The sequence below is a fragment of the Carettochelys insculpta genome, chromosome 26 (assembly GCF_033958435.1).
Source record: "Carettochelys insculpta isolate YL-2023 chromosome 26, ASM3395843v1, whole genome shotgun sequence".
NCBI classification, from domain to species: Eukaryota; Metazoa; Chordata; order Testudines; family Carettochelyidae; genus Carettochelys; species Carettochelys insculpta.
In genome coordinates this window covers 10,095,677-10,119,936 of record NC_134162.1, presented here as the reverse complement: position 1 = coordinate 10,119,936, position 24,260 = coordinate 10,095,677, and the positions used below count along the sequence as shown (strand labels likewise).

The window sequence follows — 24,260 nt, the reverse complement described above, 5'->3', positions numbered from 1 at the left end:
TCATCTCTAGCCAAGTGTTATAAACAAAGTTGGATCACTGTGAAAATTACTGACTGTGTCAGCCAACAAATTCATACCAGACATCAGAAAATATTCAGGAAATAGAGGCCAACAGTGTTCATTACTATCTGCCTACTGATACCCCAAGAGCAATATTTTAAAATGCCCCCAAAACCCTGACAGGTGCTCGCTTTCAATTTCCAGGCCATATAGAGCCCCGTATTTTAAAGAGACAATGACCTCTCATACATGATTGACAGATCACATACGGTTGTGCCTGTCTCATTCTAAAGCATGTACATATTTGGTGACTGTTGTGCCATAAATCATCTATTAAAAGTATTGATTTTCCTCTCCTTAAGAATTTGGTTGGTCTTTGTCTATAGCTCTTAATTTTGTGACAAGCTGCAGTCCTCACAACTTTCTTTGGACCCACCAACAAGCACACAATTACAATGCATTCCTAGTGGATATGCATTCCATATCCCACCCCAGTAGGTTTTAGTACAGTTGCAATTAATTAACACTGTGTAAAGGGGCTATTGAAACCTTGAGATCTGGCAGGATCTCTCATGGCATAACAGCCTTGTAGTATCTCCACACGGTCTGATGCTTACTGTTGATATACTCAACCACAAAGTCAGTTCCAGCAGAAAAATTGTGATTCCAGGTGATGTTAGCCCAGTTACTGTTAGGGAAGGCTTTTACGTTCCAGATGGAGGATCCATTTGTGGCTGGTGGACAGGTTAGAACAGGAGTTAGTACTTTGGTTTATGCACACATGGGACCCTAACCTCATATCTTGGTTGGACAAACTACTTCAAAGTTATGGATTACAAAGTTAACACCCCTTGTATTAGTGGAGGAAATGCCCTTCTAGCTAAGTATGTAACAATGTCTAAAGCATGTTTTATTAATTTGTAAATTCAGAATCTGGCTGAATTCTTAGATCTGAACCTTCAGTCTTATGGCTGAGTTTAAAATCAAGAGGACACCACATCTTGTGTAATTAGGTAACTCAGTGCTTAAATTTAGAGAGGCTCTGCCTTGTACTATCATTAAACTAATGTCTGTGTCATATGCTAGTATGGTCTGGTTTAAATGAAAGCCTAACCCTAGGTAAGAGAAGCATGCATCAATGTGCACATTCACTACCACAATCTAGAGGAGGGACTTCAGAAAAAGCACTTTCATGTTAATAATCTGCAAACCACAAGCTGGATAATGGGATCAATCAGTTTCTGGTAAAAATGTAAGTGATTTTCAATTTGAGGAATGTCAATATTACTTTGGAGAGTGAGTAAACCTCTCTTTGTGTTTAAAGTACAGTCAGTTGTGGTAATATGCACTGGAAAGTCAGAGATTAAATTATGGTCAGATATTTACATTGCATGGTTGCACAGACTTTGGTGTTACAAATTAAATGCTAACAATTTCCACTCCACTTCCTTACTAGGCAGAAAGTTTGTCTTAAAAAATTTATTTTTCCATAATAATAGAGATGTCCTCGTGCAATCCATTTGTTTTTTCAGGGCTTTGCAATCCCATTGGATGCACAATGTGCAGCCATGAGAAATGGAGTAACTAGACACTGCTGCAGGACCCCTGCTCCGAGAAATCACAATCAGAGACCCAGTCCATCAAAAAATCATACATACAGTTGGCATTATGTAGGTGGATGTATAGACATATTGAAGTCAACAAGACTACGTATGTATGTAAGTCTTTGCAAGACTGGACTCCAAACTGTCACAGTTGTTACAATGCAGCATATTGTTGCTAACTTTCATGATATTATCATTCATTTAGACACAAGTTGTTTTGCTAAAAGTGCAGCTGCTGTAGCCAGCTGACTGCAGGAGACTGTCTGCTTTCAGTTGGAGGGAGTTTCTTACCCTTGTTACCAAGAAAAGCCTGAAAACATACACCCAATGCAGCCTAAAGGTTCTGAAACCCACAAGGCAAACTGAAAAGAACCCCAAACTTATTTTAAATAAAACCCTCATGTTTTGGGGGTTAGGACCAACAATTCTGGGAGCATAGCAAGTAAAATCTGGAGCGGTCTCCAAGGACTCAGAGGTGGAGTCTAATAGTTTCTTGACATGGTCCTGTTTCAGAACATAGCAGTTTTTATTGATTTCTGCACAATGAGGTAAGTTCAGCCAGAGCATCAGGATCCAGTGGGGTTATTGGAGCAGCCCACGAGGGTGTTGTTGATGCTTCAAGGATCATTGTGTGGTTGGTGTTCCTATACTGTCTCTGGAGCATAGTGGATGACTGAATGACTTCCCAGAAGCAGAACTTTGTAAAAGACCTCACAATTCTTTTAAAAAAAAAAAGTGAAGTTTCTGTATTTCATCCTAGATTGACAACAATGGGTCATTTCTCCAGTTTTTTCACTTTAAAACTAGTCTGCATTGTGAGCAGACAGCTTAACATTTCTTCCCAATTTTGAATTTAATAATTCAAAATTCACTTCAGCTTAAAAAAAATCCTTTCAACAATACACAAAATGTAAAATGGTGGGTTTATTGCCTATTTCAAAGTGACAGCTGTCATGTTGTGTGAGTCCAGTGCTTTTTTTGTGCTGATATTTGCCAATACTGAGTGCCAGCACCTTGGCAGCCCCAACTGCGGGCTCCCTGGCTGGGTGGCAGGGGGAACCCTGCCCACCCCGTGACTGGGAGCCAGCTGGGGGCATGGAGCCCCAGTAGCAGCTCCAGCCACGGGAATTCCACTGGGGGTGGGGGAAAGGTGTGGGGAGCCAGCAGAGTACCGGGACCTTTTTGTTTTGTTTTTTAAAAAAACACAAAAAAAATCACCATGGAAGCCTAACAAAATCTATATCCTCTCAAATCATCAGATGACAGCACTGGATTAATTTCCCCCTGACTTCTCTTAAAGTAATGCAATGCAGTTTGTCACAATATAGGTAATAAAATCAATTGGTCTAACCACATTAGCAGATGACCTCTCTGATTATGTTCTGGTGCATGACTTGCAATGAACCCGATGTCTTCAGCATTTGCTTATATGAGTCTTTTTCCAGTGTCACTTTCTCTATACTGTGGTAGTACATGCTACTTATGTGAATTATTTTTAATGTTTCTCAAGTAATATCTTGTCAGCAACCTTTCTAGTAGCAGATCCTATTATGCTGCTTAATCATTGAAATCATGCAACACTAGGCTGCAGAGTCTGTCTTTGACCTTGTATCAGAGGGGTAGCCAGGTTAGTCTGTATCTTCAAGAACAACAAGAAGTCCTGTGGCACCTTAAAGACTAACATATATTTTGCAGCATAAGCTTTCGTGGACAAAGACCCGCTTCGTCAGACGCACGAAAGCTTACGCTCCAAAATGTCTTTGACCTTGTTTGCATGAGAATGTTGAGGTGCCTCAACTTAAATTGGTGGAAAAAATGGATCTGGTTAAACCAGTCCAAACCCCTTCTGGATGCTCTTGCTTCAGTTTAACTGCAGCTTATTGCAGTTTAGCTTAAGAATGTTTCTAATTAAATTCAGCTCAACTCATACAGTGGTGAACAGGAGGGTTTGCATTGGCTTAACATTTTCAGTTGCACTAGTTTAACTTTATCATGTATGCAAGGTCATTAGCTACTCTGGGAGCTGGCAAGAACCGTAGGTTCTGTCTGAATCTAACAGCCCCAGTGAAGAACCCTCATTATTTTCATTACTTGTTAGCGTGTTGTCTTTCCTCTGTCTAGTGGAACAGCATGGATCTTTTGCACATGCCATTCTCACCACACCCTGTCTGGGCTGAACCTTAATTGTGAACTATTTTGATTGTATTAGCTTCAGCCACAAGCTTAGTGCATTTTGGGGTTAATGAAAACAAATGCTAATGTAGTCATTTATCAGTAAGCACCAGTCTATTTACCAGAGATGCAATTACTATAACTTTTTTTTTTTTTAAGAGCAACAGAGACTCTCTTCATTTCCCCCATCAATAGATGAAGGATATGTAGAATCACATTACATTAGGAGAGCCCATCCCTATGGAAATGCAGGATGTAGTCTTCTGGCAGAGGCTGGAACACATGATAAATTGATCCTGGCCCACAGGTGGAACTTGTCTGCATCCTGCAATTTTAAATACTTCCGCAAATTTCCTGTGGGTCATATATCTAGACTACACTACAAAAAGAGTGGTAAGCATATACCAAAAAAATCCTATGCACAATAACGGGTCTGACAGCTCAACCGATGTCTGACTCCAAGTGAAATTCATTATAATCCAATCTCTTTTTATAGATGGCAATACAAGATTTAATAATATTTTTGAGTCCTGTTGTAACGTCTTTCACCTAATTATTTAAAATATTTTATATATGTTAATTAAAATCTCAACACTTCTTGGGAGGGCGATATAATCCCCATTTTAAAGATGGAGAAACTATAGCACTGAGATGTTCAGTAAATTGTCCAAGATCACACAAGAAGTGGGATTAGACTCCAAACTCCTGTAAGCTAGTACTGTGCTTCGATCCCTAGACAACATTCCATCCAATTTTTTGCTAAGCCATCCCCAAACCACTAAGTCGTCCCCAACTTGTTGGTTTAAATGACATCCCTTGTGGCTGGCTAATTACATCCCTTGCTGCTGAGTATGAAAATGAAATCCCCGAAAGGCCGAGCTATGCTTATTTGGGTTAGAGGAAATAAGAAATCGTAGTACCAAACTCCTCCTTACTGGTGGCTGGCGGAGCACTCTCTGTAGTGGTTGTAGTGCTGGCGATGGTGGTTGTGGTTGTGGTAGCTGTGGTGGTGGTTGTGGTTGTGACGATGGTTGTTGTGGTTGTAGTGCTGGTTGGACTGACTGCAGTTGTAGGCAACGAGGTTGCAGCTGGGAGAGGGAAATGTAAAACACTGTGGTTTTTGAAAAGGTTATATCCTTGGTGCTTGTCATCTCCAAAGGCTAAAGAAATGCCCGCATGAAAGAGAAAGCAGAGTGGTGTGGCCTGGTGCAGAGAAAAAATAAGAATGGAGGGGAAAGTGGGGACAAATTGAACCATCTGATATGAGCGAATGAAGCTTAGTTTTCATTTTCTGTCCAGCCATGCACTTCGGCGCCAGTAGAGGTGGGTGTGTGTGTGGGCACTTGGAATCTTCTGGGTACAGAGACACGCAAATAATTCCGTAGGTGAGCGAGCAGAAACATGTGAAAAGCAGCAGGAAGTGGGTGAGTTCAGCCCTCCAACAAACAACTCCTAGTGTTTGTCCTGGGCTGGCTTTTGGCTTTATTTCATTTCACGTGGTTCTGAGAACTTGCCTCTCTCTTGCGCTGCTCTGCCTTAAATTCTCTCCACCCCTTCCCCCTTTTGAATTTAAACCACAAGAGCTGACACTCCTGGAATGAAAATAAGTGACTTGCTTACCATCTACAGAAACTGATTTTTTTTTTGTGGGGGGCGGTTAAAAAAAGTGACTCAGAGGGAGGATTGGCTTACGAATGGATCAGTAAATGTTGGCGCTCAGCCTGTCGGGGTAAGTCACTGGCACACACAGATGTTATGTGTATTTGGAATACTATCAGGCATCTGGAGCTTTTCAGGTCCTAGTGACTGTGCTTTGCCAGTCCCAGCCAACGGGGGTGTCGTGAAGTGTCAGCCAGCACGGCTTTCCAGAGCTCGCATTGGCTGGGACTGGGAATCACAAGGCTCTGTGATGGCTGATGCTTCAGATAAATAAAATATCCCAGTGTGCCAGCGGCTTCTCCTGATGGGCTCAGATAGGATGTTTGCCAAGCACTGAAATGTAGGGTTGGCTTCGGAATGATTCAGAGCAATTTTCCAGTTTTGACTATTCATCTTGAGGGGGAAGGCTGGCTTATAAATGACTTGGTCTGTTCTTTGGGAGGAAGGACCAGTTTCTGCTCCCCCCTTTATGCCCAGTGAAACAGAGAAGAAACTTGAGCTCAGCGCAGTCAAGTTCCCTTTAAATATGATTTAACTCCTAATATACAATAATCCAGTTTGTCACAGACTAAGCAAAGTGAAATTAAATTATCTTCGCCCACCCTGAACTAGACCAGCAGCACTGCTGAGCTTGACAGCATTTTGCCTGCGGACACTCTAATTGTTTCCATTCTAGCTCCTCTTAAAAATACCAGAGCCTGTTGGCCCTGAAGAGGCATTTTTACTACGGGGATACAGTTTTCTGGTTTAATTGGGTGGGGGCTGGTGTCAGCTTTGCTTCCTACCACCTGCCTTCTCTATTATTTTTATAAGATGAGGTTTGCATGTTAAGGTCGGGGTCAGCAACCCTTCCAAGGTGGAGTTCTGATATTTGACCTCTACGTACAGTCCGAGTGCTCATGATACTTTTTAAAGTCAGTAACAGTCTTACAACAGCTTCGTTCATTTATAAATGAAGATGCAGAGCTTTACCATTTAGGTGGTGGTTGGTAGCATTAGCTGGTCTTTTGTTATTCCACAGACTGTGTGGCTTTGAGTAACCTCCTGGCTGCATGGGGGATATGGAGTGTGGCTGAGCTTCCATCTTATGCGTCAATGAAAATCGGCTCGTGGGCCAGTCTTGGCACCTGTGCCGGGGGCTTGCTGAACCCTGGTCTAGGTTCAGTATATGCCTATTTTTCCCTCACTCCAACTTGATCCCCCTTATGCTGTATTGCAGGAGAGAAAAAGGGATACAGATGTAATTTATGCACACACCCATGATTTAGCAAGGAAGGATACACACCTTACTTTCCTAACCCCTCAATGGGTGTGATGCAAATCAAAGAATGTGGAGTCCTATCTATGGATGCTCTGTCCAGTAGGTGGAGAGAGGTTAGAGGAAATAAGAAATCGTAGTACCAAACTCCTTCTTACTGGTGGCTGGCGGAGCACTCTCTGTAGTGGTTGTAGTGCTGGCAATGGTTGTAGTGGCTGTGGTTGTGACGATGGTTGTTGTGGTTGTAGTGCTGGTTGGACTGACTGTAGTTGTAGGCAACGAGGGTGCAGCTGGGAGAGGGATACTTTTTAAAGAACAGTTTATGTTCTTATGTTTAAGAACAGTTTAAGTTGAGAACAGTTTGAGTTCTGACATTTAAGAAATCTTCCACTTTCTGGCTTTGTCTGCACGCTTTGGATAAATCAGGCTCCTAATCCTCAAAAGATCTGAATGAGAGAATAGGACCCAGTGCTGTTGGCTAGGCAGTGACTGTAGACAGCCCTTGTTAGCACTCACTGGATGAAACCCTATGGCCTGTGTTGCACAAGAGGTCAGACATGTTGATAACAGTGGTCCCTTCTGGTCTTAAAATCTATTACAAAGGTAGATAGGTGGATTATTTTGCGATTTGGAGAGGCATGTCCAAGTGGTCCGATTTATGAATGAAGGTCAGGGTACATGTAATATTTGTATCACCACTTAATAATCTGAGGGTTATCACCTTTGCTAAGTATCTAAAATTAAACAGCACTTGTCAAAATAGTTAATCAAGATTTTGCTTTGTGGTCCTTGTACTGAAGTGTCCTAGGTTTTTATCAAATTCTTCTTTGCTTGCTGCTGTGGACTTGGTGATGTGCTGTGCCTCTGCTGGTGGAGTGAGAGTTAATAGCAGTCCTACTTTAGATATGACCAGCATTTCCTGTAAGGCAAGTGCTTGGGTGGCTGCCCAAGAGAGATGCAGGTGCTGCCTAGCTGATTAGTAGAGCACCCACAGCCGGCACCATGTGTGTCTACTGGCGATGCACATCTGCACATGCCCTGGTGCACATAACAAAATTTATTCTGCCCATGGATGGACAAAATTGGAGGTAACACTGACCTTCACCCAAATGAAAATAACTTTAGTTTACAAAGACAGCCCAGAACAAAACCAGATCTTTGCCACTTCCTTGTTTTCCCTTTACCTGGATATGCTGTTGGTCAGGTCTTGTGCCCAGACAGAACCCGACTGACTTCAGAGAGGCTCCCTGTGGGCCTGACTGCAGGATTGGGACCTTATTTTGGTTCTTGGCAGAACTGCTTCTTTGCACATGACTCTGCTGCATCCTCATTGCTCAAGAATTGAGGTATTCCTCAGTGGGCTTCACAGAGGCTCATAGGAGGGTTGTATGTATGCATTTATGTACGTTGTCGGTTTCAAAGCAGCCAGCCTCAAAAAGTCTCACCCACAAAAATATGTAAAATCAGAACATTTCTGGTAGTCCAAAAACTAGACTCATAGAGTTCAGAGAGGAAACAGAGCTATAAAATCACTCAGTGCCTCTCCCTGCTAATTTTCCCCCACAGCACGCAGCTGAATAAAATACCAAACCAACGTTGAAAATCCCAGTACCCCACTCATACTGAAAAGGAAACAAACTGTTTACAGTGTGCAAGTCAGGCAGCGTGCCTTCCCTTTTCGCAACAATGGGTCACATCCAGACCTTTAGCACTCCAACACAAATGCAGAACTACAGCCACCATCATGCACGAGCAGAGCCATTCAAATAAAGCCATCAGCCACCTGTGACCAATGTGTCAAAGCTTTGATGGATGTTGGTGAAGAAGCAGGAATGGCAAACAACACAGGAGAGAATCCAGAGAAAATGCAGCACATTGGCTGCAGAGCTCACATCAAAGAACCACACAACTTGTGTTGGAGTCTTACAAGAGACAAGTAGCACAACAAAGCCCTTTTTTAGTTGATTAGATCACCACAATACAAGTGGTTGTTTGAAAGGAGGAGAGGGCTGCTATTCCTCTAAAGCATTTATAAGATCAGGGAGCTTCAGCCCTGTGGCCATAAGGTACAAAATCGTGCTGGGCAAACACAAGCAGTACCATCTCTTTTTTTTTTTTTTAAAAGCCCAAGAGAATAGTTTGGCTACTGGCAAAATTAACTCAATTGACCCAATGTGCTGAACACAGAGTTCTGCATGTGCACACACGATGAGAACATCTAGAAGAGGAACCAGTCTTAGCTACCATTTCTTGCCCTTTCTCTGTTTTACTCGGGGGAAATCAGGGCACCAAGTCACTTCCTCAGGGACAGAGGAATAAGTGGCAAAGCTGGCATTTGAACTTGTAAGTGGCTGACTCCCAGTACTTTCATACACACTAGAGAGTGTGCTGTTTGCTAAATCCTTAAAGGTCTGTTTTGCACTCAGTGCACTTCCAGGGATGTAGAGGCTTTTCTCCCCTCAATGACCCTGTCTTGTTGCTTGGCTTACTGAACTTTTATGAACAGCTCAGCCGCATATTTTACTGGCTGGTGTGTGTGATTATTTACTAATTCTCATGTTAGACTATGACCCTTATGTATTTTTTAAAAACTCAGATAGTTGGAGTTTAGAGTTCTTAGTGTCCCTGCTGCTGGAGGCTTCCTTCCTTCCTTCGCATGCCAAGATGGTGGTCTAGTTCATCGCTGTCTGAGCTATGCTTTGCAGCTCTGGCTGACGGTGATGACATGAAGGATTTGCCCCAAATCCTGCAACACCATCATTGCTCCATTGGAAACAATACCCCAGGGCGGCCATCGCATTGTATCAGGGTAATGCAGGATGCAATGTCCATAAAAGTCAGTGTGGGAGTCTGGGGTGTGTATTTGCAGTGCTCAGAAAAATAAATCATGGTGTCAAGTCTGTGGCAGGCCAGGGACTGGAACATGTAGGCTCCTTAGATCCTAGAATCCAGTAGCTCAGATGGGCCCCAGATGGAGCTGTGGGAAAGAAGCTGGCTCCAGGGAGCAGACCCCTGCTGCACAGCTAAGAAGATCAAAAGTGGGATGAAGGTGAGCATGCAGCGGGAGGAAGTGGGAAGGGGAGCGTGTCCCTGGGTTGGAGGGATTTAACCTTAGTGAGCCTGTGATGGGGACAAGGATTCAAAGCTAGCACCTCGTTTGGTGTTTTAACATGAAACAAATCTGAAAGAATAGCTCTGCTGGTAATTCAGGAGGGAGGGGACAGCGGAGACACTTTCTGCCCTTTGAATTCTAGCTCTTAGTTTAATGAGGGCTGACTCCAGACTGGAGACGGATAAAGGGTGACGGACAGAATCAGAGCTTCTCTGAATATCAAGGACATTAAAAATGGTGTCGGGTGATAGGTAGGCAGGGAGAGAGTCTGAAATGGGCATCAAGGGAACAGTAAAAGAATTAAACCTTTCCAATGAGAGGATCTTCCACTGCTTTTACATTTTAATGAATGCCATCCTGTTGGAGAAAGTATCAGTGTACTCAGTTGGCACATACATAAGCAGAGCCACAGGGAAGTTATGGGTTTTTCCAAAGCACTGAATTGATGTAGGAGTACAAGTCCCAGAAACTATGCAGTAGGGCCCACCTGTTACTAAGTCTCACTGGTTCCTCTGAAAATTCTTCTATACATTTTAGCCGGCACAACATTACAAAACTTGGCAGCTTGCCTTATCTAGCCACCTGCAGTACCAAGTTGCAGGCTCAGTCATGGATTTTTAGCTACTCAGGCCAACAATTTCAAGTGTGGCCTCTGTTGTTCAGGGCCCAATGGGAGCCACATTAAGGCTGGCTTTCAAAGTGCTGAGCACTGACTTCTCTAGATAAAAAGTGAATCGGAACTGCAGGTGCTCAGCAAATCTGAAAACCTAAGGCCACTTTTGGAAATGTTGCTGTGTGTGCTACTTGAATGGCAGAGCAAAATCGCACCCCCAAGTCTGGAAGCCAAGGTATGAAAATACACTCAGCAAAAAAACATGGGAGTCCCTAAAACATGGGATCAATAATCCATAAACCACCACTCTCAGCACTGCAAGGTCGCCTCCCTGCCAACTCTTCTGAGGACAAACTAGGCTCTGATCCATACAGCCCCTATGTTTTTGTGACCTGGTCTCCTTCTCTGCTAAGTCGTGCACTGCCACTTCCTTCTAAAGATACCCAAAGATGCTGCCAGAGGATGGAGTCCTAGGGGCATGGCACAGTTGTTCAAGTAAAATGGATTGAAAATGCTGCAGACACACTGGCTGCTAGAGTTAATAGGCTAATTAATCCAAAAGTAAATGAAAGCGAGAGGCCTAGCAGGTAATGGATTCGTCATGGTGTGCTGGCTCCACTGATGCACTTTGCTGGAACCTGCAGACGCTAATAAACCCATCACTCCTTGCTCCCCAGACCATTCAGATCAACAGCAGGGAGGGAGATCTGACAGGCGCCTACACTCTGTGTGCCAAACCCACATGAGGAGAGAGGTTTTCCACTGGGCCTCTCTTCTGTGCCACAATTAACATACAAGAAAGTGGGCTTCATTTATGACTCCTTTTATGCTCCACCATTAGGATAGAGATTCATGGCTATCTCCAAGTCCTCTGGGAATTCCAGTCACTTAAGAGCTGGGGGTGCAGCTCTGAATGTGCAGCAAAATATGACAAAACCGTGCACACCCATATTGCTCTTTAATTATTTAGGGAAGCTTTGAATGTGCTGTTAGGCTGTAATAACTGCTTTACCCCAGGGCATGACTATAGCATCAGTTAGCTTGGAGGGAATTGATTAATTTTTCATGAATTTGGATGGATACCCAAATGTATTGCCAAGAGATTTTTCTTTCTTCGTGATTTTTTTTTTGTTTTTGCAAGAAGAGGAAATTGCACAAAGAAAATAATTACACTAATTTGTTCCAACTCTAATAAGTGTAGAAGACCCAGAAGGACAATCATGTGATGGGTTTTTCTTACTAGATTGCCAGATTGCAGGGCTTCCAAAATAGGTCAGCAGTTCTCCACAAGTGGTACATTTCTAGCATTGTCAGTGTCTAGTGTTTTAATGATGGCATTCGCCCTAGCCCCACTCTTTTTGTAGAAGGGGGAAAACGACAAACCAACAAATATCAGCATTAAGTTGTTTAAAATGTAATCTTTTCAAGGCTGGAAAAAGCTTCATTTTAATCTGTACAGTATTATATGAAGGAACAAAAGCTATTTAGGGTCCCAATCTTGTACAACTGCAGCTTTTCTATTGGCAATATCACTGCAGGATGAAGCTCTATGTGAACTATCAAATGTTTTGTTTTCTTCAAGGTGTAAACAAGACTTTTTGGGTTTTTATAAACTAATCCTTTCCTTATGTTTTGCCCATCTCTAGATGTGGCTTGCTAATGAAATCTAAACCTTGTACAATAAGGGTTTGGGGTTTTGCTTTGACTTCATCAAATTTGTCTGATTTCTTGTATACAGTCACAACAGACATGAAAAATGGGAAACAGGTCAGTCCCCCCCCCCCGCCCTGCAGTTCTCCTTCACCCCCAAAGGACCATTTTTGAGGGTAAAAGAGCTTGAGGTTAGTAGTAGTTAAAAACAAGCACTGTAACAGAGCACTCAAGGGACCAAGTACATCTAGGTTGCTGAGCCTAGAGATGAGTCTTCAGAAGAAGGTCAAACAAAATTATACTAGAAACCTCTACTTGTTAGGAAGATAGTGTTTTAGGTGAAATGCAATTTATTTCAGGTGACTCCAACAATTTACTCCTTGCTAGCATGAAACTACACTGTGGAACAATATGGAGTGAAATTTTAAACTGATATAAAAGCAGGGATTTCTAGTTCTGGTCAATCTCACATACCACTAGTTTGAACCTCTCTAGTCTGGCACACTTATTCAGCAACATCCATAATCTGGCATGATTACAGTTAGCCAGATATCTATCTATCATGGGCGTGGCCAAGTTTCCCATGGTCACATAAAGTTTGTTTATGGCCAACCAGTCATGGCTCTGTGTCTGTGCTGTTATTGAGCTGTAATTTACTCCTCCTAAGAGCCCAGTAAGGAGGTGAAGTGTTGGTAATGCTGCTAGACAATATTGACCTCCAATAGTCTGGCAAATTCTAACATTCAGCAACTGTCAGGTCCCAAGGGTACAGGATTATTATGTATATTAGATTGAGACTTATGGTCCTGTTACAGACCAGTGTATCACAAACTGTTGTGGGAAGAAATAAATGCTGTTTGCTGTTGAAAAGCGAGAAAATGCAGTCTACAAAGTATCTCATCTTAACAAGCACATTATTTCAGTTACTAACCTATCAGTTCAGTGGCCCCTTACTGGTAGAGTACAAACTGGCTTTATCATTTCCTTTTGTTCTGTGAGAGCAGAGAACACACTAGGCAAATGGCAAGCCATTCCATCTAATTTCACCAGTTTTGGAAATATGAATGGCTAAAATCATGATGAAATTGCTGGGATGCAATAAGAAGGAAGAGGTGATTTTTATTTTACAGGAACCACCAAAGCTAGAAACATTGGTTCTGGCCCAGAGTGGAATTTTAGATCTTAGAATCTTCAGATTTTTAGATTTTAAACTAAGGTTGAAATGAGATGTTTTCTATTTCATTGGTTCTATGAAACTGTATGTGGAAAGTTGTGTACATTTTATATTCTGTTCTTCGAAGCTCAAAGCAGACAAATCTGGTACCCTTTGTTTTAGCAGGTGGGAATACAGTAAAAAAAATGTCTGTAAATGAGGGAAGATTGCAAATAAATATGGATAAAGCAAACACTGCTGTTCAGAATGAGGAGGAGGGGGTAAACATCTGTGAAGCAGAACCTAAGGCACACCATTCTGTGTCTGAAAACAGGCCCTGTGTTTGCAGTCATCACACAGACAAATCTCCCTTTGAAATCCCATGTCCTTACAAGGAAAAGCAAATGCCCCTACCCAGTCTTCAGAACTGTGTCTGATGATAAAGCAAGGCTTCTCGGAGATCCCTTTAGTTCATGCAAAAAGGACACTGTTCTCTCAGATCAATAGCTGTTCACTGGCACAAGGCATTTAGGGTGTGTTTTCTGGTAGATGTGATCCCATGTGCTGTTAATCAGAATCACCAAGTGCCAAATGCCATGGTCTGAAAAAACCATTTCTCTGCAGACCAGTGCTCCCTTTGCATTTACACAGGGGAAAATCCACTCATTTGACTTCCCCCTTGCAACAAAAAGAGGTTTCAGAAGTTATGCTGTGGCATTTGCTATGTTGACAGACATTGAGTAGTTGGGGACTTAGGTTTCCTACAAGTAGGCAGAGACCCCCTTTCAAAAGAACCATGGTTTCTCTGTATCTCAGTGCTGTTACGCAGTAGCGGACAAAAGACAGTAAACAGCCTAACATGCAGACATGCATAGCTGTTGCACCAACATACACTTAACCCTTTCAATGGAAGCATGGGAGAGAGAGAACTCTATGGCTGCTGCCATAGGAGAAATACAGCATGTTTATATACATTGCAGTGTTCGCATGTTGGCTGTGCAAAGCATACATATAAGTAACTCATGACTATTTCTAGAAGGGAGTAACAGTTGTCATAGACTTGAACAGGGATTTTCAGTGTGGTATTGTATGATTTGTGTAAAATGCTGAATAGTGAAAGGGGAATACACCCTCTCTGCTAGGCGGTGCATTTGTTTATAATAGCCCTTAGCATAGCTATTTGCATTCTGAGGATGTACGTGAATTAAACTGCATGCTACATCCTCAGGCAGTATGAATGCAACGTATTTGTCCCCACTGGACAGAGTGGAGGATGCAGCTGCAGAAAGAAAAAGCAGCTGGTGCAGAATTGGGAAACCAGTCCATATCTGCTGCCCTGCTCTAAAGACAAGGCTGCATGCTGCTTTCCATGGGTTGAGCCCCTCTGCAGCTGAAGCAGGATTAAGTAGGTTCCATTAATTCTTCTGATACTAAATCCTGCAGACCATTAACAGGGGTTGAGTACTATGCAGAGAAACTTTGATGGTTACAACTTTAACTGTAGTACCACAGTATTTTCTCCTCTCTGCCTTTGGTGCTTTGTTCTACACATCAGCATTTCTTATCACCATTTTATCCTCAACAGCTTAGCTTGCTCATTGAAAGGGTTAACACGATGTGCCCTTAAGTGCCAGCACACTAGAGACAGCCCTTGATTGCGCATTGCCCATGCCTGTTACCTCTGCCTCCAGCTGATACCATACCTGGGGTTGGAGTGGCTTCAGAGTGCAGTGCCCAGATATAGGGAGGGGAATACGAGGATAGCATAGAAGAGAAGGGAAGAGAAAACAAAGGAATATATAAAACACAGCACATTGAGACAGGGGATCAGTCATGCACACAGTCAGCAAAGGTTTTAAGAGAGAAGATGCATTAGCTGTGCCCCAGCAGTCACCTTTCTGTGAATAACGATAGCTATTTGCATAAGCCAAGGAGAGAGATGATTCCCTTTGACTCAGAAATGAACCCACACTCCAGTTAAATGTGCCCCACCTCACCAGCAAATGGATGCTAATGACCAGGTTCTCCCCTGGTGCCTGGCTTTGATTAAGGAAAGCATTTAAGCATGTGCTTCCATTTCATCCAACTAAGGACAACATTTGACCCTGCATGGTCAGCTTGCTGTAAGTCCAACCTCAGGACATGTTACTTCAGTAAGCTGAATCTGACCCAAGCTGTTGTAATCAATGAGTCAAACAGAACTGGATTTAATGTTACCCTGGTGGCTGAATGCAATCTGACAGAAATGGAAGCAACATCTGGATAAATTCCTGATTGAATCTGGTATCCATCTCTTAAAACTGACTTAAAGCAATTGATTTCAAGTTTTTGAACCTTCTTCCATTGAGTTCCAAGTTCTTTTTAGAGGGTGGATAGCAGATATGTAAAAATTCAAATGGCAGGCATTTAAAACTGCTAAACAAGGCTCTGCGTGCAGAGGCTACATGCCATCGTTAACAGAACCCTGTCTAATCTAGCCATGTGTTCGACACATACCACCTCTCCCATTCAAGAGCCAAGTCCTGTTCGCCTTACTCATGCGTTTAGATGAGCACATCTCACCCTTGTTCTTTGTTTTCACTAACTGATGGGTTGACCTGTCAAAGCCCACTCTCAATGAGTGCCTAGGTCTGCCACTGGCTAGAAAAGGGAAAGTTCCTTTGAACACAAGCCCTTTTCCAGCTGACGATTTACAGGGCCCGTATTTACACGGGTATCCGAGGTAATTATTTTTCATTTAGAGTACAGGGAAGAAAATGCAAGGCATCTCTACTAGCACTGTGAGATAGCTGTAGGCAAACACTACAGATCTGTTAGGAAAGTGTGACTATCAGTAACCCAGCAAAGTGAATAACAAACATATGTAAAAACTGTCAGGATGTTATCCCTATCCACTACCTGTCCTCCAAGCAGTGCATTCACCAAAGCTCCCGCTCAGAAACAGATGGTGTACGACAGGGACCACCACCAAATGTCAGTATTTGCCTATATTACTACACTGTATAACAGTTCTGGAATCAATGTGTTTAAAGACACAGCGGATGCATTTCATTTTCACTGTATTTTCAGTCGATGCTTTCCCACCCACTCCAATTAAGGAGGAGAAGGGAAAGCAAACACCCATTAAACAAAATTGGAAGTCTCAGTGAATTGCATGTCTGTTAGCAAATGCTACAGAATGAAAAGCATCAGCTTTGTCTGCCTTCCATCCCTAAGGGCTCCTGAACTTTCACTCAGTTTGATGGATGCCTCACAATGGACGTTTTATCCTATTATGAATCTGTGAGTTCTGGCTTCTTCCCTCTGCGGGTCGTCTGTTGATTATAGGGGTGATGGGAAAGTGGCACCACTCCTTCCCCAGCCTGTTTCAGCTGTGGCTCTTGGGGTTTTGCTGACTGGAGGATGCATTTGTTATACATGGGCACTGTTTTTGTGATGCTTAGCACAGATGAGTTGCCAGGGTTGGTGCTGTGATTTGAACATTCCAAAGACCTACAAACTTAACACAGTTAGGGTTTTGTATTCAGAAAGTGTTTTACCCAATAAGCCTGGGGCCTAACCTAATTTAGTTAATGAGATAGCTCACCACAATAAATGAAATCCCTGTTGGATGAGGGGCATTGATAAATGGTTGCCAAGCAGGATGGTTTTGGTGGAAAAATTACTACTAACTTTTCCACACTGTTGTTCTTTGGAAGGGATGTATGCAGCACATGTTGATGTAAGTGTGTGTGTGCACTCTGGCATGTAATAGGTGGCAGGTTTAAAAGAAACCAAAGGAAGTATTTCTTTACACAATGCACAGTCAACCTGTAGGACTACTCGCCAGAGGATTTGTGAAGGGCAGGATTTGAACCAGACTCATAGAGGAGCTAGATAAATTCATGGAGGATAGGTCAATCAATGGCTGTTAGCCAGAACGGGCAGGAATGGTGTCCTGAGCCTCTGTTTGACAGACACTGGGAATGGCAATGGAATGGATCACTTGATGATTCCCTCTTCCATTTGTTCCCTCTGGGACACCTGGCACTGGCCACTGCCAGAGGACAGGATATGAAGCTAGATGGACTTTGGTCTGACCCAGCATGGCGGTTCTTATGTTCTTAATTGCCAGAACTTTTCCCCCTCAGCGGTGCCCATCTGGCTGGATCTGACCCCTTCTGGTGCACTGTGCTCATGATGCTGATCCAAATGGCTGATCTGACCCCACACCTTCTCAGTTCCTTCTTGCCAACTCTGACAAAAACATAGGAGGATGGATCTTGACACAGACATGTGCAACAATTGTTATGAAACGGTTAGTAACCATTTTTTCCTCCTTCGGGATATTGGATGAGTCCATTCCAATGTAGGTAACTTCCAAGCAGTTGGATACATGGTTGGCTTGGCGTTCATAAACAGACTGACTGCAACTGCCAACTTGGCCTGTTGAATGATGCTCTCATGAGTAGAAACCATATGCACTGACAACCAACTCTCTGCTCAGCACACATCTTGAATAGGGATCTGGACCAGGAATGCCTCTGAAGCATGTACCCTTGTGGAGTGAGCAGTCAGGATAGCTGATGGTGCAACACCTGCCTGCTCCAGGCATGTGCGATTGTACGATGTGATCCAGGACGAGAACCTCCGAGTCGAGATAGGGAGACCTTTAATCTCATCAGCTACAGCTATGAAGAGTTGGGTGGATCTATGGAATGGTCTGGTCATCACTATATGGAATGTTAGGGCATGTTTAAGGTCCAGAGGCGGAGATATTATTTCTCCCTGTATTGCATGTAGTTTTCTCGTAGGAATATTGACTGGTTACTGTAAAACCACCTTTGGGGAAGGCTTCAAGGTGAGGGTGTAGCTGCACTTATCGTTACAGAAGATCACATATATGAAGCTTCTGACATAAAAATCTCTGGCCATAACAAACACCTCCAAAGTGGACAGGACCATGATGATACTGGTGCCAATCGCTTACCCTGAGCTAATCTCAACAGTGCCTGTGTATGGACTGCAATGCTGAGGCAGAGGAGTGACCTGACTTTGGCTGTTTCCCAGGCCCGTCCTTCTCTGGAGTCAGGAAACGTCCCCTCAGCCAGTTGCTTTCTGTGCTGCTCTGCTGGTTCCAGGGATGGCGAATCACACCAAGACTCCTGTAGGGCAGGAGGAGCGCTCCACACTGACACTGAGGTGCTGACCACCTCAGCTTGCCAGAAAGTTTGAGCGCCGCTTCCACTGATAGAAACTTGAGCCTGTCCTCCCAAGCAAAGCTCAAACACCTTGCAGATGGGACAGTAATCCTTGATGTGAGCTTCCCCCAAGTACTTTAGATAGCTAGAGAGTGGGCCACTCAAGGGCACAATATTATTCCAGGAGACACATGGTCTGAATGCTGATAACAAAGGCATGCATCAGCCTTAGACACAGATGAGAACTGCCGAGTTACAGTAAAAGCACCAACAAAACTAAGCAAAGTAGTAACTATTTATACTCTATATAAACGAAGACCGAGAAAAGTTTACTGCAGCAAAGAGAGCAGTTCCTGTGACCATCGTGGGGGGTCAGAAGAAGCTGATTGGACCAGGGGTCAGCCTGCAGTACGGAGCATCAGAGTTGACAAGTCATCACTGAGGGAGAAATTTCCAAGGAATGTGCTTGGGATAAGTGAGCACCTATATTAAACGGATGTGTGCAATCACTCAGCGAACTGTACTGGGCTTCTGTAGCAGAAGATGGGTGGGCCAAGCTGTGGCAGGGAGCAGACCTTGCAAAGAGTCTAGCCTACTAGTTATGGGCCACAGTTGTTGATTACACTTTCTCTCTTTAATGGTTGACAGGTGTTCAGTCCAAGAGTGCAAACCTACCTTGTCAGTACATTCTCTACCCTGAGTTATCAAGTCCTGAGCACTTTGAGTCTGGGCATCCTAAAAGTAAGTGAGGCTGTTGCCGGGTTCTACCTCTGGGCATAGCCTCAGAAATGCACTTTGTAACTGCAGGAAGACACAAAGCTATTTCAGAACAATTTCCAAAACCCAGGCAAATACTGTTAGACATCTCCCTCTGGTGGCTATCTGAAGGGAATGCGCTCTTTTGGCAATAAGCTTTTGTGGGAAAGACTCTTCTGGGAAAGAGAGCTCACCTCAGCAGAACCTTCCCTATGGATCAGTGGCATGGTTCCTTTGGGGGATGGACAACGTGGACCCTTGGACCCCTAATTTAAACCCCATCAGCTCTGATTCTAACCACTAAACCACATCACCTCCCTTTGATTGTCGTCTTAGTTATACCACTAAACGGATCTCCTGCCACTGTCTGGCCTGAAGTTTTCCTTTTTGCTGGCCTGTCCTAGGGCCAATGCCAAAATAGCATGTGGTATTGCCTTTGAAGGTCCATTATAAATACCCTGCTATTGACCCTGCTCCTAATGACAAGACACACAAGGGATCCCCAAAACCCATTCATTGCCTTGGGTCTTTCCCTGACTCCCTTTATTTCTCTTGCCAGACCAAGTGCAAAGCCTAGGCAGCCTCTCCTTCCTGCCTATGGGCTGCTAGCTGGGAACTAACATTCCCAGCCTAGCCTGACAACTCACCAGATTCGGCTACAAAATCTAATAGAGGGGCTGCTGCTTTTTGCTCTAGCAGCTTGTCAAGCAGCTGGTATTCCCTAACAACGTTCCAGTGCTGCCAACCTAGAAGCGGGTAGATCGTTTTTGTATCCCATTGGTTAAGTCCTGGCTTGATCACTCTTACGCTTGGTCTGCCAACATAGTGTCAACACAACTGTGTTATTCAAAGAGGTTTTTTCAGTGTATGTACCATTACTGGCACCTGCACTGAACATTTCTCTGGTGACCTCCTTGAGGAGCTACAGTAAGAGGGTCATAGAAATATAAGGCTAGAAGGGACCTCAAGAGGTTGTGTGGTCTGGCCTCCCTGCTGGGACAGGACCAAGTAAAACTGGTTCTAGAACATCCCTGATGGGTGATTTGTCAAACCTGGTCTTCAAAATTTCCAGTGCTAGGGATTCTACAACCTCCCTAGGTAACTTCTCCAGAGCTTAATTATCTTTGGAGTTGAAAAAGCTTTCTTAATTTCTAACTTCCATCATCTTTAAAATGGCCCTACTCGGGAGTCTCTCACTCTGCAAATCCCTAAAGAGACTATATCTAACTGATACTATACAGGACATGAAGGGGCAAGCAGATCACTGTGAAGGATACAGAGAAGCTATATCTGCACTGGAGAGTTTTGTCGACAAAACCCACGGAGCGTCCACGCTAAAAATGCAGTCTGTCGACATACTGTTGTCAGAACTTGGCACTTTTGTCGACCAGCCTTCTGCCTCTCTCCATGAGGCAAAATGCCTTTCTCAACAGAATCTGTTGACAAAAAAGCCATGTGGACACTGTGGGGGGGCAGCTTTGTCGACAAACAGGGCTTCCAGCTCACCAGGCAGCCCTGTCTGCTGTGCTTTTGGTTGGCCCCTCTGTCGAGAGTGGGGCTGGACTGCCTGGCTGCTCTCTAACAGAAGTTTTGTCGGAAGATACCTTCTGACAGTCATTTCTGTTGACCGATTGCTGTAGTGTAGACTTATCTATAGAGTCTACTCATGTGCATACAGCAAGCTATTCTCTGGTTATAAGAGAGCAAAACCCTCATGCTTCAGGGCATCAGACAAGTACTAACTGCATGGGGTCAGGAAGAAACTTCCTGTAAGGGTAGACTACTATTTCATAATTGTCCTCTGAGAGATTTTACGCGTTCCTCTGAAGCATCAGGTGCTGGCCGTTGTTTGAGACAAAGATATTGGGCAAGGCAGACCATTATTATGAGGCATTATGGCAGTAACCGTATTCCTAAATTTGGAAACTACAACTGCCTATCTAACTGGTACTCCTATGGCCCTCATTAATATAGTATCTGAGCACTTTACAGTCACAAAAGGATTTTATCTGCACAACATTCCTAACTATGCTATCCCCATTTTACAGACTGGTGACTGAGGCACAGACCAGATAGCCATTAGTTCTTTGAACATTTGACAAGGAACTTTCTTCCATAAGGATTACTGACTCTGCTTATGTCACAGTGAGAGAGTTATCCTTGTGGTGATTTTCAGTGTAATCCTGTAGTTTTGGAATGTGTGTATAATGCCCCTTGTGTGTTAACTCTGCTGGGAGTGTGTACCCCTCCCCCGAAGCCACAGCAGCTCTGTTTTCCACCTACCTTCATTCAATGGGGCAGGCGATTCTTCCACGATGGATTCTCCATCTCCCACCTGTGTCCTAGCACGCAGGAAGAATCTATAGCGTGAGATAGGGTCTGTCCGCTGGAGCATAAACTTTGTTTGGTTGGGGGAGAAGTTCTCTATCATCGTTCTGCCCGTTTTGGATCCATTAACTGGGGAGAGAAGCAAGCTCTGTAGGCTTCAGCTTTGTTTCAGAGACATGCTGGGTTACATATTTCATTGTCTCACCCCCGGGACACAAGCTAAAATCAGCTGATGGTCCAATAGGCTTGTGGATGGACTGTGCTCAAGAGACAGACTTGTGGAGATAAAGCACACCCTGTGGGAGAGCAACAGTAATTCAGCTGCCTCCCAGAGAGGATGTTCACTGGATAATGGTGAAGCTGTACTGTACTGGTATGTGTCTTGTTTAAACGCTCACAATAAGGCTTGTGTTGGCCACTGCCCTTGTATTTGGGCCTCTGCATAGCAGAGAGCCCCACACTGTTTGGGGTACTTTTGCATGGTTTCACTCTTTCTGCCATTGTTTTCTGCATGTGCGGAGGTGGGGGACAGAGGGAACTGTTGCCCAGTTCTCACTGTATTTAGACTGTTTGTTTGCAATGTATTAGTGCAGTCTGGGGTTAAGCCTTAATTCTCCCTGTCCCCTATGGCCAAGATACTGAGCACTTGCCTCCTACTGGCTTATGGTGCAGGCACTTAGCACTGCAGCTGGACTTGTCTAAATGTTTTTACCTTGCCCTGGGAAGCCTGTAATTAAATGGCTACTCTGGTGCTGTCCCATTTTGGAATTGTACCTTGTAGTGCCTGCGCAGGGGAGCTCTTTCTGGCTTTGGCACTAAATAACCTACTCATCTAAACAAATATCTGAGGAGTTAAAAATCATTGATCAGCTGAAAAAAAGAAACAGAGGTGGCACGTACAGGCTTGGTATCTCAGGTTGTATCCTGTGAGAATTCCGTTTGGGTGTTCAGGGTGGTCCCATTCCAGAGTGATGGTTTCCAAGTTAGGCTGTCGGATTCTGAAATACCTGGGGGCACTGGGTACTTGGGAGGAGGATGGGGCCAGGAGAGAAAAGGAAAGAAAAGACATACAATTTGGTACACATTGCAGGTGGTCTGACATAGTAAAGGTACACACACACACAAAGGTCAGATGCTGATGGAACAAAAACTGCCTTATAAACCGTGCACCAGCTGTTTCATAAGCATAGTGAGATGGAGATAAACTCGGAGCAATTCTGTATGTGAATCCAACACCGGAAGCAATAGAATCCTGTCTATTCATTTATTACCTGAGATGTGTGTTTTGCAATCTGATCTCATGGGAACAATACCAGGGCCGTGTGCAGCTCATAGACTTTAGTTTCAGAAGGGACCATGGACACGCAACACCCCCTCCTCTAATAGGCCGATAACCACTTGCTGTTACTGAGGGCCTCCAAACAAGGTATAAAGACTCTAGTTACAATGAATCCATCATTTAGGTTAGTTAAAACCTGCAAGGGGCCTAGACCCCATATAATGAAAATCCCAAGCTCTCTGCCAATTTAATATGGTTGGACAGCCCTCCTTGACCCCAAATATGATGACCAGTTAGACCCTGAGAATGTGCACAAGGCCCATCCGCTGGGCACCTGCCCCAGAATTCTTTGTAGCAACTCTGTCCTCCCCATTTCCTGTCCCATCACTGGCTGATAGAGGGATTTGCCCTCTGGGGGCTAGACTGCCTACCAACACCACAGTTTGCAACAGGGCCTCTCTGAAAGCTTGTGTGTTGGAGGCTTGTGTTCTGTTGATGCAGCGCTAGTATTCTTGGCCTTATTTCGAATCTTGTATGTGTAGTTTATCTACGTTGATGCCTTTTTGTGGGTAGTAATTGCACCAACCCTATATGCATGCCCACCGGAAAGCAGTTTTCTGTTACAGAGAGAGGCTAGGGCTGTCTGGAATATGTGACCCATGATGATGATATTGATACAAAAGCACAATGACTCTTACAAGATAATCCTTGTTACATACCAATGGAAAAGTTATAATTTGCCAGGTATGATTTTATGCATATCATCTTTGTACTGTGAGGCAGAAATATATCACACACTTAAGAGCACAACCTTGTGCAGTTTCTGGGTGACACTCTAGAGCCAGATTAGCATCAGCACTAGGCAGCCTACTTAGTTGCCTGTCAGGAGCAATGAGCCTTATTGTGGAGCAAAGCCTGCAGGTGAGTGGAGAACATGGAAACCTGGGAGATGGGTCGGAAGTAGGAGGGAGCATGGGCAACAATGTCAGAGTAAAAAGAGGGCCAGAAAAAAACTGGGGGGAAAGTTCAAATCAATATCTAAGATGCCTATATACCAATGCAAGAAGTATGGGTAATAAGCAGGAAGAACTGGAAGTGCTAATAAATAAAACTGATATCATTGGCATCACAGAAACTTGGTGGGATAATACACATGATTGGAATGTTGGTGTTGAAGGCTACAGCCTGGTTAGGAAAGATGGACAGGGAAAAAAGGGGGGAGGTGTTGCCTTATATATAAAAAATATACACACTTGGACTGAGGTGGAGATGGACATAGGAGATGGACGTGTTGAGAGTCTGTGGGTTAGTTTAAGAGGGGTTAAAAAACAAGGGTGATGTCCTGTTAGGAGTCTACTACAGGCCACCTAACCAGGTGGAAGAGGTGGATGATGCTTTTTTAAACAACTAAGAAGATCATCCAGAGCCCAGGATTTGGTGGTGATGCGGGACTTTAACTATCCAGATATATGCTGGGACACTAATACAGCGGGGCA

General features: G+C 43.9%; 1 protein-coding gene across 7 annotated transcripts in view; it reads right to left on the bottom strand.

The window, feature by feature from the left end:
• Nucleotides 1-24,260, bottom strand: part of NFASC (neurofascin) — a 177,900-nt gene that overhangs the window by 21,278 nt on the left and 132,362 nt on the right. For 6 of the 7 annotated variants that reach the window (XM_074977269.1, XM_074977272.1, XM_074977273.1 and 3 more), the window contains 2 exons: nt 22,386-22,508; nt 21,441-21,614 (listed from right to left, as the gene is read on the bottom strand). In XM_074977269.1, the coding sequence (XP_074833370.1) occupies nt 21,441-21,614; nt 22,386-22,508 (297 nt within the window). Of the gene's footprint in view, nt 1-617; nt 735-4,696; nt 4,865-14,924; nt 14,940-21,440; nt 21,615-22,385; nt 22,509-24,260 lie in introns of all 7 variants that reach the window. The other variant, XM_074977276.1, reaches the window with a different exon arrangement.